Source organism: Gobio gobio (genome assembly GCF_949357685.1).
Source record: "Gobio gobio genome assembly, chromosome: 13".
NCBI lineage: Eukaryota > Metazoa > Chordata > Actinopteri > Cypriniformes > Gobionidae > Gobio > Gobio gobio.
In genome coordinates this window covers 38196767-38211826 of record NC_137106.1, presented here as the reverse complement: position 1 = coordinate 38211826, position 15060 = coordinate 38196767, and the positions used below count along the sequence as shown (strand labels likewise).

The 15060-nt window shown below is 36.5% G+C and overlaps 1 protein-coding gene across 1 annotated transcript; it reads left to right on the top strand.

Moving 5' to 3' along the window:
* On the top strand, positions 1 to 13241 carry psmc1a (proteasome 26S subunit, ATPase 1a). Its single transcript, XM_079832570.1, has 11 exons — positions 1 to 291; positions 1177 to 1230; positions 1411 to 1507; positions 1594 to 1718; positions 7321 to 7506; positions 7698 to 7826; positions 10719 to 10815; positions 10909 to 11098; positions 11968 to 12119; positions 12290 to 12444; positions 13000 to 13241. Exons 1-11 carry the CDS (start codon positions 289 to 291, stop codon positions 13132 to 13134), a joined length of 1323 nt encoding a protein of 440 aa, XP_079688696.1. The 5' UTR covers positions 1 to 288; the 3' UTR covers positions 13135 to 13241.
* Positions 13242 to 15060: the final 1819 nt, after the last annotated feature.

Genomic DNA, 15060 nt, shown 5'->3' with positions numbered 1-15060 from the left:
ACGGCGCTTGGTTGCAAATAGTGTACTCACGCGATAATTTCTGGGTCTAGCTTTTTATGGTGTTAAATCGTTAAAAATTGAAGCAGCTCAATAATAACCAACTAGTTAAATAATTTTTAACAATGTAAAATAATGCGTATTACGATAATAATAATAATTCGACGTATGTGACATCACGAACAAGTACTGAGGACCTCGATCAATGTGCCCTCCTCTCCAGAAGGTGGCGAAGAGGACACACTTGGCTTAATCTACCAGTGCAGAAGAAGAAACAGACATCAAGCGACAATGGTGAGACAGCATATTTCCCTTCTTTTCTTTTTTCTTTTTTAAATTGTCTATTTTATCTTTAATATGTGTGTATTTCTGGTCTAGAAAGGAATTGTGCATATTTAGAACTGTTTGGCTTTTGTCTTGTCTTGTAGTGTTTGCTTGGTAGACAGTAAAGCGGGGATGTTAGCTTAGTGTTAGCTAATCAATGTATTAACGTATATAAAAAGACAACAAATGTATGATTAATAATGTCAGCTCGTCGTTGTGTTGTTGTTATATTCACATATCATTACACATTGGTACTGGTATAAAGGCAAAATTGGATAAATGCACGAGCCAAAGTTATACGACATAAAGCGAAATAATATAATACATTTCAGCCTTGTATGTAAGTATGTATGTGTTTATATAACCTAATATATACTGTGTGCACGTTATATCTATACAGTATATATAGAAAGATTATATGGTTTATATATATATATATATATATATATATATATATATATATATATATATATATATACTATTCTAAAACACAATTACCCTATGAAATTTAAACAAAAGAAAAAATGAAATGATAATCTTATATATACGTGTGTGTGTGTGTGTGTGTGTGTGTGTGTGTGTGTGTGTGTGTGTGTGTGCGTTATATGTATACAGCAACATATATTTAAAGATAACATAAGATGTAAATTATTCTAAAATACAATTACCCTATAATGTAAACAAAAGATAAAAGTTAAAAGATTATATGTGTGTGTGTGTGTGTGTGTATATATATATATATATATATATATATATATATATATATATATATATATATATATACTTTATTATATTTAAATAATAAGTCATTGTTGATGATCGACATAAATTAAATGAATTTGTTTCATTTCACAGGGTCAAAGTCAGAGTGGAGGACAAGGGCCTGGTGGAGGGAAGAAGGATGACAAGGTGAATATTTCACAAATATTCTCACTACTATTAAGGGGTTCATAAAAACAACATGAAAAGAGTCTGAAGAGATTCGTCTTGGAGACAATTAGTCATTTAAAATAGCAGGAATTTGTTTGAGGAATTAAATCGCCAAACACATTTCCTGCTGATTATTAATTTCTGTGCATTGAATTTTAGGATAAGAAAAAGAAATATGAGCCTCCCATTCCTACAAGAGTTGGGAAAAGGAAGAAGAAGGTGAAGGGACCAGATGCTGCTAGCAAACTCCCGTTGGGTAAAATAAACATCATTATACCTTGACCAAACCTGATGAGAGGCTCATACATGAATAGTAGTGATCCATTGTCATTTGTTCCTCAGTCACTCCACACACACAGTGCAGACTGAAACTCCTCAAACAAGAGAGAATTAAAGACTATCTGCTGATGGAGGAGGAGTTCATCAGGAACCAGGAGCAGATGAAACCTCTGGAGGAGAAACAGGAGGTGCTACATGCCAATTATTGTGTCCCTTTTATATTTTATATAAAAATATTTACTAATAGATTTTAAAAGTTTAGTTAACTCAAAAGTGAAAATTTTATTATAATATACTCGTCCTCATGTCATTCCAAACCCATAAGACTTTTTTTCGCCTTCGGAACACAAATTAAGATCTTTTTTTTTTATTTTATCTTGTCTTAATTGATTTTCGGAAACATTAACATTTAAAGCATAAAGTAAATAAAATACAAAAAAACAACTATACTATATACTATACTATACTATACATATGTCAATGGTACATTAATATCATGACGTGATACATTCTAGGTTACACAGAAAATAGATGGTTCAGCTTCCATCAAAAATCCTAGAAAGGGATTCCATACTTTGAAAAACTAGGTTTTAAGGTTTTCCCGTAACAATATATGTTTTTTTTTTCCCCAAAGCCAAACAATAAGACAATTCCTGTAGCCATTGTTTAAAATGACGGCTTTCTGTGTTTATCCAATGACGAGCGACTACAAATGTCGCTTGTAATAAACAGAAGATCAACATTTTCTTACCAGAGCTAGTTAAAGTGCAAGTTACAGGTAAAATATTTAATATACAAAGGTTAGGACATTTGGGGATCTCACCAGTGATAAAAAGTCTAAAGCCTTTTCCCAAAAAAGTTGAACTTGGGACTATACCATAAGCAATGATATAAAGTTCCTATCTCTACGTTCCATTTTATACATTAATTGGGAATGTTTGGATTCAATTTATGTAGTAATTCTTGAGTTATGTTTTGCAGAAGTTTAATCCTCATATTAATTGTCTGCGTTTGGGCCTTTAAGCAGATACTCTTCCATTCATTATCTGTTATAGTCTCATTTATATGTTGACACTAAGCCAAATGCTTATTTTCTGTTATTTTATCAGTCTATAAAAAAATGTACCTACCGCGATTAAGGTGGTTTAAAGTAATATAGTTTAAAAAAGGTACAGAGAGAAGAGAATGATGCTGTGTCTTATTGATACAATTCCTAATTTGAAGATTAAAAAAAAGGGTTTTAGGTAAATAAGTCTTTTGTCTTAATTCTTGAAAACTGAGCATCATTTCATTGCTAAAAAATCTACCACCTCAGGGCTCTACGCTAACATTTTTCTGGAGGAGCACTTGTGCTCCTAATTAAAAAAAATTAGGAGCACAGTCAAAAATTTAGGAGCACTTTCTGATCAATAACATGTATTCCAATTATAACTTTCCCATTACAGGATGATCTTTGTCCCTTTAAATTAATGTCCAGGGGCATTTTTACCATTATAAGAGCAATGTTTTCTAATCTTATTAAATGTATGCATCATCTTTTGTCAATTTCTTCATTTAAAATAGAAAAGTTTTTTTTTTTTAAATGTAAATTTAAACAATAAATTCATTTAGAGCAATAAGACACAACCAGACTGTTACCAATCAAATTAAATCAGCATCAAAAGTAGAAGTGGCACAGAAGCTCTATCTGAAATTGTGTTTAGATACATTTACATGCAGCTCATGGGTAAATAATGTTGTATAAATGTTTTAAATATAAGTTTTTGAATTTAGAAATAGGCTATGTACAAGTTAAACTTAAACTTAGTTAAAATATATATATTTTAAATAAAAAGTCCATGCAAAGTATAAATATGAAAATAAAACAGCCAGTAGGGGGCGTCAAGTCTATGTGGGAGTGATTCATTCATTCGTTCAAACGCAGATCGATCGAACCGCTTGGAGATGCACAACTGGTGTTGTTTTGATTTTCACGAAATAAACAGTATTGTGGCTAAAACGTTGTTACTTAATATCAACTTGTCTATTGGACTTTTGTACAAGATCAGTATCACATTTGCAATCATGCCAATACTCGGAGCAATAGCAGTCCGTAACTTTTGGCGCTCTGGCGCTAAGAAACAGAACTGCGTGAATCTTGCGGAAGAACACTGCAGCCGGAGCTACTTCTCTCTATTTATGTCTATGGCGAGTCACACAGGGACTGTGCTCCTCCGCAGCGCTGCGACCCGAACTGGAATAGTCAGAATATAAACACTTATTATTATATGTGTACCGTAGTGATTCAGGGTAAGATAAAAACACGGTTTGGAAAATGGATTCATGATGTGCTCACTCATATGCATCTAGTCATTTTTAAACACAATAAATGTTATGGACTGCAGCTGATAAAGATTAAATCAAGAACTCATACAGGAGCGTTTTTAAATTGTTTTATTAATTCATTTTTGGTGGCATTTTTGCCCCAAGCCCCTGTTAATTTCCGACCTTGTTTATGATAATCCAAATGTGGTATTTCTAGTTAAGTTTGGCTGCAAAGAAACATCAGCGCGAGGCGTCTGGTAAGTGCATGTCCGCGCCACACCCGTTTCATCCATAGACCGTGGTTTCACCATTTAATCTGTGAAGTGTAGTCCGTCGCACACTCCGCTGACAGTCACAGAAGGCATGAAAAGCAGTTGATTGCAGCACGAAACGTAACAGTTGCTCAATCAGTCAGTGTTTGTAGTTTTTATTCCGATTGTATTATACATCTATTCATGAGAAGCGATCGGGTCACTCGCACCGGTGCGCCTAAATATTTTTTCGCAGTCGCACGCAGAGGTGTCAAAAGTATTCGCATTCATTACTCAGGTAGAAGTATAGATACTGGGGTTTAAAAAGACTTCTGTAGAAGTTGAAGTATCAACTCAAGCTTTTTACTCAAGTAAAAGTGTAAAAGTAACTGGTTTCAAAACTACTTAAAGTATAAAAGTAAAAGTAATGTAAGGGGAAAAAATGCCATTAAAGGGGTAGTTCACCCAAAAATGAAAATTCTGTCATAATTTACTCAAATTGTTCCAAACCTGTATGAGTTTCTTTGTTCTGAAGATTGAAGAATTTTTGTAACAAGCAGATTATATGCAACCATTGACTGCCATAGCATTTTCCCCCTACTATGGCAGTCAATGGTTGCTCTATCTGCTTGGTTACAAACATTCTTCAAAATATCTTCAGAACAAAAACTCATACAGGTTTGGAACAACTTGAGGGTGAGTAAATGATGACAGAATTTTCATTTTAGGGTGAAGTATCCCTTTAAGGACAAAAGATTAGGCCGCGCCACAGTGCATACCCCACCTCCTCAAAAAAACATTTTTCTGAAGGCCATAATGACTATAGGATAGTAAGGATGGATGACTATAATGTTATATTAAAAAGTTAATGTTGAACATTTTTAGATGCACTTGGCTACGCGTTTCAGCCGCATATATTCCCATTGAAAATCAACGCATTTTAAGACAATGCAAATACATTAAAGAACCATATTGTGTACTACTGAGCATTAACGTGTTTCATGGGGTGGAAGATTTGATGACTAGTTGCCTATAAATATTGTAAAGGTGCAAAAAGTCAAAATTCAGAGGCATGTCATCAATAACCATTTTTTGAATGTGTGATCAGTGTGGCCAGATTGGGTCAACAATTTCCAGCCCAAAAACCTCACCAAATGTACATTTATATTAAAAAAAAAAAAAAAAAAAGGGTTATTGATAACATGCCTGGTTATTGATAACAAGTTTGCACCTCTTACAATACTTATAGGCAACTAGTCACTCCAAGAAAAAAAACCCAAACTTTAACTGCCAAAATAATGTGATATTATTGTATTGCCATACCAATCAATGTTGATAAGTAGGCTAAGTTACCATTTTATCTCCTTAAAGCATAACATTGATGATAAAAAAAAAAAAAAAATCCCAGTAAAACGGTTCAAATATGACTATGTCCAGCTAGAAACTGTCAAAACAGCAATCCCTTAGAAAAACACAAGATTTTCAATGTCAACAGTAAGAAGCCAATTTACGTGCAAAAAGTGCCCAATATAGAGATTGGAAAAAGCTATGTTATTAACAGGCATTTCACACGTTAATGCACACACCACTGCCAAAATGCGTAATTCATTTATACTGTACAATAATCCGTCAACAAATACATAACAACAATGCGCTTACCCTTGTGTTGCACTTTGCTTTGACAAAACTACAGTATGTCTTTCGTGAAGTACATGGCACATGCACATTTAGCACAGTCAAAACGGATTAGTCGTTGATTTTAACATCTTTCAGCAGCTGTCGGTGTTGCTAGTTGCAGATGTCCTAAGTGTGTGTATGATGATGACAGGAGTCACGGTTATATTTATAAAGAGTCTTCGAGTCACAGGTGTAATTCACGTTTGAGAGTTGAGTCACTCTCCCACTCTTTACTGTAGATACAACTTACTGTGTATTTATGCCACTGGCATAGCGATCACTGATTCACTGGAATATACAGCTACGAGTCATCGCGCTAAAAACCCGGCTAAAGTCATGAATGAGGCTGAGCACGTCTGCCTGCTGATCGCTGATTGGCTGAAAGTACGTGCTCTTCGGCGAGAACCCGCCCTATCTGGCAACATGGTGTGTGTGATTTGTGCAGGTGCAGGCGTGATTGATAGCCTACAACCCAATAGGGTGTCGGAATGGTTTGTGTTTATCCTTCTCATCCAACCACAATCAAATTCACTCTGTCCGTATGGCGCGATTTATCTGGATAGTTTATTTTTATTTTATGACAAGCCGGAATGAAAACATGCCGAAATGGAATAGGAGTAACGAGGCTATTTTTAAAATATAAGGAGTAGAAAGTACAGATAATTGCTTGAAAATGTAAGGAGTAGAAGTAAAAAGTAGGCTGAAAAATAATTACTCCAGTAAAGTATAGATACTCAAAATTTCTACTTAAGTAAGGTAACGAAGTATTTGTACTTCGTTACTTGACACCTCTGGTCGCACGCAGTAATTTTCAGGCGCAAATGCGCCCAAAATGGTCGCTATGTAGAGCCCTGCACCTTATTCAAACCTTTTGATGCCCACAGTTTAAAACCACCATCATGTGTCCCTGGCATAAAAGTTAATGTTTCCCCCAATTAGGGGTAAATTGTGATCATTATGGAATCTGTCCAAGATGTTTCAAAACTTCATACCATACCACAATAGTATATTAAAAAATATATATATGTTTAATAATTGTTGATATTTTTTAAAGAAATCAGAGAGATTTCTTTCCCTGCTTTTAAAGTCTATTCACCCAAAACTTGATTAAAAAATAAATAGTAAAATAAATCCATATGAATCGAGCCTTTTATTTCAGGTCTTCTAAAGAGACACGATTGCTTTATATGATGAACAGATTGAATTTAGGCTTTTATTCACATAAACATGGATCGGCGAACGTAAACAGAAACTCAACCATACTTGTATGAACAACCCTCATTGGTTCTTTGAAAAATGTCTGTTCAGAAGACTTGGATTAAACCGCTCGATTCGTGTGGATTTATTCTATGAAGTTTTGGGTAAATAGACTTTCAGTGGAGGAAGAGATATCTCACAGATTTGAGATTTCATTGAAAAATGCCTTCACTTTTTGTGGATTTGGAACAACATGAGAGTGATTAATTGATGGAAGAATTTTCATCTTTGGGTGAACTTAATTAAAAATAAATAATTATGAAAATCATGCCAACCCTTAACATAATGTCTTGTTTTATAGGAGGAGAGATCTAAAGTGGATGATCTCAGAGGGACGCCCATGTCAGTGGGAACTCTGGAGGAGATCATTGACGATAATCATGCCATTGTGTCGACTTCAGTGGGCTCTGAACATTATGTCAGCATTCTGTCATTTGTTGATAAAGACCTTCTTGAGCCCGGCTGCTCTGTGTTACTGAACCACAAGGTTAGAAACAGCTTTAAAAGTCATTTAGAAACTGTAAGATAAATTCACATAAATATTGACTCACTTACTTGGTTTTATTTGACTACAGAAATAAATTTTATTACCATTTTTTTATTATGCCATATTTGTTATTATTATGCATTAATTGTAGTAGTTCCATAATTAAATTTGAGTGATGTAAATGTTTGCAGGTTCATGCTGTAATCGGGGTGCTGATGGATGACACGGACCCTCTGGTGACTGTAATGAAAGTAGAAAAGGCCCCACAGGAGACATACGCAGACATTGGAGGTCTGGACAACCAGATTCAAGAGATCAAGGTAATCGATCAAACTTAAAACTGATTATTTATTTATTTGTGGTTTATTTGAATAGGGACAGATACAATGTACATAGATAAAACTGAAACAACAGCCATCCAATGCAAGCGTCACAGTGCTTAAAGCGATGGCTAATTTGCAACACTTGTCCCTAGAAGGTCTAGCCTGACGTCGTCATACTCAATTCTAGTCAGAAAATGAGTCTGATACTGCTCCGTTGGGCTGTGATTATGGGGCGTGTTTCAACCGAGCCAGGAAAGACCTCAATTGGATAGACCTACAACTAGGGATGGGCATTTCAAGCAAAAATGATATTCGAAGATCGCTGGGAATTATTCGATTTTTATTCGAAAATCGCAACTCCTCCCCCGCATGTACGCATGTATAGGCTACACACATAAACAGAGAGAGAGAGAGAGAGGGAGAGAGACCATTCACACTCTCAATCTGTATGATAAACTGTTTAATTCATTAGGGAATAGGCTATATCAACTCAAACCATATTATTGTAACATGCTGAAACAAATGACTGTAATGTGACATCGCCCCAAGTTACCTGATAAATGCCACAAGTCTACAGCGTGCGCGTGAGACGATGTGTTATTCTTCTGTTGTCTCAGGGCGTTTTTACTCAGGCATTTTAGTTCGGAATGGGGCACGGTTAGCATGAAAAATTGCTAATGTGAAAGCTTACCTACAGAGCTTGGTGTGCACTGAGGTACCGAACCCGAGAACACACAACCGGAGTTCGGTTGCTCTTGGAGAATGTGAATGTGCAAACAACACTCCGGTGCGCACTTGTTGTGGAAGAAAGTAACCAGCGCATGCGTTTTAGCCGATTACAATGTCATTAGTTCAATAACATACACGTAAGAGATGATAGTGTTGATGATTTAGCTGAGATACGATCGCGAGAGCGAGCCTGCAGTGTATTCGCGCATAGAGTGCAATCAGGGCAGCAAATTAATGGCAATTCACCGTCTCCTCAAAAGAGTCTGTTTGCAAGCAGCGAAGCCGCCTTCAAGCGACACACATACGGTAAACCCAAGTGTCGTTTACTCAGCTGCACATAATAGCACCAAATTAATTGAAAAAAGCCCAATATATTGACCCGCGTTCTGTTTTCTATCACGCCCGTGCACGTTTGTGATGACGTAAGATGAACGCAAACGCACCAGGGTTCAAGTTGTGTGTGAAACCAGACCAACACTGCGGAGGCGGAGGGAAGAATCAGACTCGGACCGCAGCAAACATGTCCAGTATAAAACACCCTGAGAGCTGACTGGCAGCTTTTAGGAGCGTTATTGGCAGCGCCTCTGGTTACATGAACGCGTCAGCACCACATCAGCACCGACAACATGGGGATTTTTTTGGACGATAATCGCACATACTATTCGATATTCTATAATTAAATAACTAATCGAATATTCGAAAATCGCGACCCATCCCTACCTACAACCAATCAGAGCAACGGAGCGACGCATAACGTTAGTTGTCAAATGTCAACAGAACTCAACTGCACGGTGTTGCCATGTCCGCGGGTTGAAGCGACCCCAATTATGTGATATACAGACCCAGGAATGCGAGCAGGCAGCCCAGCCAAAATAACATATGTTACCCCCCAAATGCCATTTTTTCCCGGAGAACCCCCCCGGAAAGCTATTGGGCTTGTTTTTGGCTAGTTTTGAGTAGCAATTGGGCGGGTTTTGTTGTAAAAACTTGGCAACCCTGTCTGCACGCACGCTGGAATAAGTAACGTTAGAAGAAAAAGATGAGTATACGATCTTTGCCGATGTTGTAAAAAAATAATTTAAGGATACACAGAGTAGGCCTACTTACCAACACGATCATCATTTCTGACTCCTGAGAGAAATAGTGAAGGTGAATGCATATACGAACAAGTTCTCCGTTTAGGATTAGAACAAAATCAACCCAAGCGCCTTTGATGACGTGGATGATTACGTTACTGTTTATCATCTGTCCATCATCGTCTAAAGCCTGTCCTAATGATTTCATTGGTCCGAACAGTTTCTGTTCGGGCATAATTACTTCTCTATGGAGTAAGTCCAGACCGAACTGCCCAAGCACAATTGTTGTGGGCGGGGCTAAGTTCGGCTGGCATCCAGGCTATAGAAGGTCCTTTATAAACCATAAACCTTAAAAAACTATAGGAAAAAAACTAAACATGAGTACAAGTTTGTTGCTGAATGAACCAAGATCTGGTAGCTCTCTTAAAAATATTAAAGCTTGCAGCAGATTTTAAATCCAAAATTTGACACTTCACAGAGGCAGCATAGGCAGTCTGAGCAAATACAATTTTACAATCTGCTTCACAAATCAAAATAATTACATAAAGGCTGAGGAGCGAGACATTTTAAACATTTGAACTCAAAGCTTTACATAGTGACAATGAACAAAATGAGCAAAGCTTACAATCTTATATTTACTTAAGATATAACAATGATGATACTTTATTTGCTTCCTATCCAAAATGTTCAAGGTCCGGTTATAAAGACTATATTTCTAGTTGTATAATTATAGTCTGGCTAGTCAGACCAAATTGTCAATCTGTTAGGGATATGTGAAAAGTATCATTGTGTTTTTGAAAACAACAAAACATGATCAAACGTTAAGCAATTTCTTATTATCTTAAAACTAATACGATTGGACTTGATTGTTTTATGTATCTTTTTAACATGACATCATACATTTTTGAACTTGATTATATCAGCAGAACATTTTGCAGAGAGTGAATATTTTGATTAAATGTTTTTCATAACATTTTCTTCCTTAGAATAACATGCACTGAATCTTGCACAAGAACACTAGCAAAAAATGATCAGCAAATTACATGAAATCAAAATTAATTCCAAGGCATGTTTGACCTTGTAGGAGTCCGTGGAGCTTCCCCTCACACATCCAGAGTATTATGAAGAGATGGGAATAAAGCCACCTAAAGGAGTTATTCTGTACGGTGCACCAGGAACAGGTCAGTCTGATGGGTCTCAACCCAATATCGCATTCATGAGACGGTTCTCTTAACTTGTGTTCTGTGTTGATATTATATATTCTGGATGTGCAGGCAAGACTCTTCTGGCAAAAGCAGTGGCGAACCAGACGTCTGCCACCTTCCTGAGGGTTGTGGGTTCAGAGCTTATTCAGAAATACCTGGGCGATGGTCCCAAACTTGTGCGAGAGCTCTTCAGAGTGGCTGAGGAACACGCTCCGTCTATTGTTTTCATAGACGAGATCGATGCTATTGGCACAAAAAGGTGAGTCTAGGGATTTCGAAGCTCATGCATTAGGCATTGTTTTCATAGTGACCAGCTTACACACACACACACACACACACACACACACACACACACACACACACACACACACACACACACACACACACACACACACACACACACACACACACACACACACACACACACACACACACACACACACACACACACACACACACACACACACACACACACACACACACACACACACACATTGTTTACAGTTGGTAAGTGTTTTCTTAATGTTTTTAAATGGTTTCTTATGCTCAAATATTACAAAATGTAAATAGCTGTTCCTAATTTGAATATATTTAAATGTAATTTATTCCTGTTGCAAAGCTGAATTTTCAGCATCATAACTCCTTCAGAAATCATTATATGCGGATTTGTTGCTCAAGAATTATCAATGTTGAAAATAACAGATTTATTTGAAATAGAAATCTTTTGTAAGATTCATAAATTATTAAAATGTCTACTGGCATAAATCTAATGGATCTTTTCTGAAAAGGGTTTTTTTTTTCTTTCAAAGAACAATACTTTTGAACAGTAGTCTATATAATACACTTTAATGATAACAAATAAGAGTAAATAAGAACAAACTTAATAACATTTTAAATGTTGTGTACATTTTATCATATTTAAATGTGTACTTATTTACACAATATTCTCTCATATACTTTGGTAAGGCTGTTGGTAGATTTTGCAACTGACACTGACAACGTCTATGCTTTGTTGTATTTCTATAGAATATACTATTGAATAGAAAATTCATGTGTGACCACAGGTATATCAGGTACAGATTAGACTGTATGAACCCTGATGTTTGCTGTTGTTCCTCTGCACTGCAGGTATGACTCTAATTCCGGAGGAGAGCGGGAGATCCAGAGAACAATGTTGGAGCTGCTAAACCAACTGGATGGATTTGATTCCCGCGGAGACGTCAAAGTCATCATGGCTACTAATAGGATAGAGACACTTGACCCAGCTCTCATTAGACCAGGTGAATGAGTCAGCTCACCATGTTTATTTCTGCTGTTAATTAAATCAGAGACAAACATCTGATGTCAGACTTTAGTGTGGAGATTTGGTTTAAAGTGCGCATAACTACATTAAATATAGTGGATTACTTAGTAGACTAAAAGTAGGTGTTCCTTTTGTGTGATTCCACAGGTAGAATTGACCGTAAGATAGAGTTCCCACTGCCCGATGAGAAGACCAAGCGCAGAATCTTTCAGATCCACACCAGCAGGATGACCGTAGCAGATGACGTGACTTTGGATGAACTCATCCTGGCTAAAGAAGACCTCTCTGGTGCTGACATCAAGGTAGCATCAAAGGCTTTTTAATGAAATAAAAGTTGTTTCTTTTGCAATTGGATTGCGTCACTGCATCCAAAACTGCATACTGTATAGTAGGCACTACATTTGGTTTGAAACTTGCTTTCCGACCGTTAAAAAGTATGAATGTTAGAATAAAATTCGGCATGAGAATAACTACATCTGCCATGTTGTCACTGTCATGTGACCTACAGCGTCAGTTGTGTCGCTTCACTGCCATTCACAAATAGCCTCATGGGATAGTGAAGTGTCCATCGTATGCACACTTCAGAATCTCTCCAGAGGTAGTAGGTCATTCGGGTTCATCATAATACTCATTTTACATAAAATTGTTTGCCTACTAGATAGTATGGAATTAGGCATATTTGGACGCAGGGAATGTCTAGCAGAACAAGTTGATGTAGTTAATTTCGCCTTATCCGACTAATTTACACATTTTAGTTCAGGTTTGACATGGTGCCTAAAATATGAACTCCAACTTGAACAAAGGCCACCAAAGATTGTGAACGAATGAATAGTGATTTAATGTGTTTTTTTCCCCAGGCAATTTGCACAGAGGCAGGGCTGATGGCTCTGAGGGAACGGAGAATGAAAGTTACTAATGAAGACTTCAAGAAGTCTAAAGAGAACGTCCTGTACAAGAAGCAGGAGGGAACACCGGAGGGGCTCTACCTTTAAGATGTCATTATCCAGTCTTACACCTTTTATATTAAGACTTGTTCCTGATGTAACCCTGTGTTGTTCATTTGTGCTCAATGCCAATTAAATATTTACAGTTCACTAAGCCTTTACTGAAGTCATTTCTCATGGTTAGATCCAGCGATCCAGCTGTCATTGGCTAGGGATTGGGATTTCTAGTGATGCACCGAAATTTCCGAGTGGTGTAATCAAAAATTATTTTTGGAGGAACGTTGGTGACGTTTAATCAGTGCTTCATAAGCTAATACAGGTAAATGTCAGCTGTGTTAACAATATATTTTCACAATTTAATCAACCGTGATCTTTTAATCAATGCTGTTTTCAGTTGATGCATGAACAAAATTCCACTATACATTATATAGCACCTGCCATTCAATAATCGATGAAATTCAAACTGTTTTGGCGCTCTTTAATTGCGGCGTGACAGCACTGTAGGTCTCGCTATAACCTCTTTCTCTCTTTAAAGTGAAAGTAACGTGAAGGCCAAGTATGGTAACCCATACAATTTGTCCTCTGCATTTAACCCATCCAAGTTAGTGCACACACATTAGGAGTAGTGAACAACACACACACACACACACACAACTGGAGCAGTGGGCACCTGGGGAGCTATTGGGGGCTAGGTGCCTTAGGCAGCTCAGTCATTTTCTGCTGGTATTTAATCGTATTCGCAACCTTTGGGTTACTTGTCTGACTCTAACCATTAGGCCACAACTGTCTACCTACCAACCTAATTGCACCCTTACTACTATTTACAAAATAAACATGAATGAGCATCAAAAGGTATGTTGAAAAGATACAGTAGAACTTACTGAAATGTGTCATGTCTTATGTAATCGCTCAATCAGTGTTTCAACAATGGAACCACGTCAATAAAACAGTTTCAACAATGTCACGCAATGTTACATTTACTTCCGGAAAGCCATTCAATGATTATAACGTTAAAATGACTCTAGAGAGGAGCATTTTGCTAAACATTTGCACTATATTAGTCATATTTTGTCATTACATCTACTTTATATCAGTGGTTCTCAACATTTTTGACTCCAAGGCCCCTTCTTGTCCACAACGATATTCAAATGGCTTATTAGTTCTCAAGTCGCTTGTGATTTACTGTAAGGATTTTACAAAGATTTCTTTCTTTACAGTTTCTAGCTGATAAAAGATTTGAGCTTATCATAAATAGAAAAACAAAAATTCTCAAGGGAATTTTATTAATGCATATTTCCAGGTCTACAAATTACATTTTAAAATTAGGCAACCTCATTTATCAAGGTTTTTCAAGACCATGTGAACCCTGGTTCTTAAAAAATAAAAAATTTTTAGGGAGTTACCGGTAATTAAAATAAGACTTTTTTTTTTTTCTTGTTTTAAATTATTTGAAATCATCATGAGTCCCCTTTTGGAATTTTGCAGAGGTCCCCTAATGGGCCTCGGACCCCTGGCTGAGAATCACTGGTTTACAGGGTTTCCTGTTGTACAGTTTATACTTTCCCCTGGGTTAGTAATTAAAAAATAGTTGTCAGGGTTTGAGATTGCATACTGTAAATTCATAAAACCTGGGTTAATGTTTTTATTTGTATATTTATGGCACTAATACAATTAAAATGCATAAGCGATGCTGTTCAACTTAAGTTTCTCTTAACTGTCCCTTTTTTCACATGAAAATGCACTATCCAAACTTAAATGGCTGTAATTCAAGAATGCTTTGGAATATAGACATGAGGCTGGTGTTGTTTTAAAAAAGAAATTTGGCAGATTATGGAATTATGGAAGTGAAATATATATATTTTTTTATATAAGTTTATGAAAACGTGTAAAAATATTTTATAGGCCTATTTAATATAAAATATATATTTTACAAAACATGTAGGACTCTAAAACTGCTAGAAAATCAAAGCCAAA

Excerpts from the sequence above, each read along its gene's own strand:
- psmc1a (XM_079832570.1), top strand. Across the intron at positions 12,120-12,289 it reads CCCAGCTCTCATTAGACCAG|GTAGAATTGACCGTAAGATA; the intron begins GTGAATGAGTCA and ends GTGATTCCACAG. Across the intron at positions 12,445-12,999 it reads TCTCTGGTGCTGACATCAAG|GCAATTTGCACAGAGGCAGG; the intron begins GTAGCATCAAAG and ends TTTTTTCCCCAG.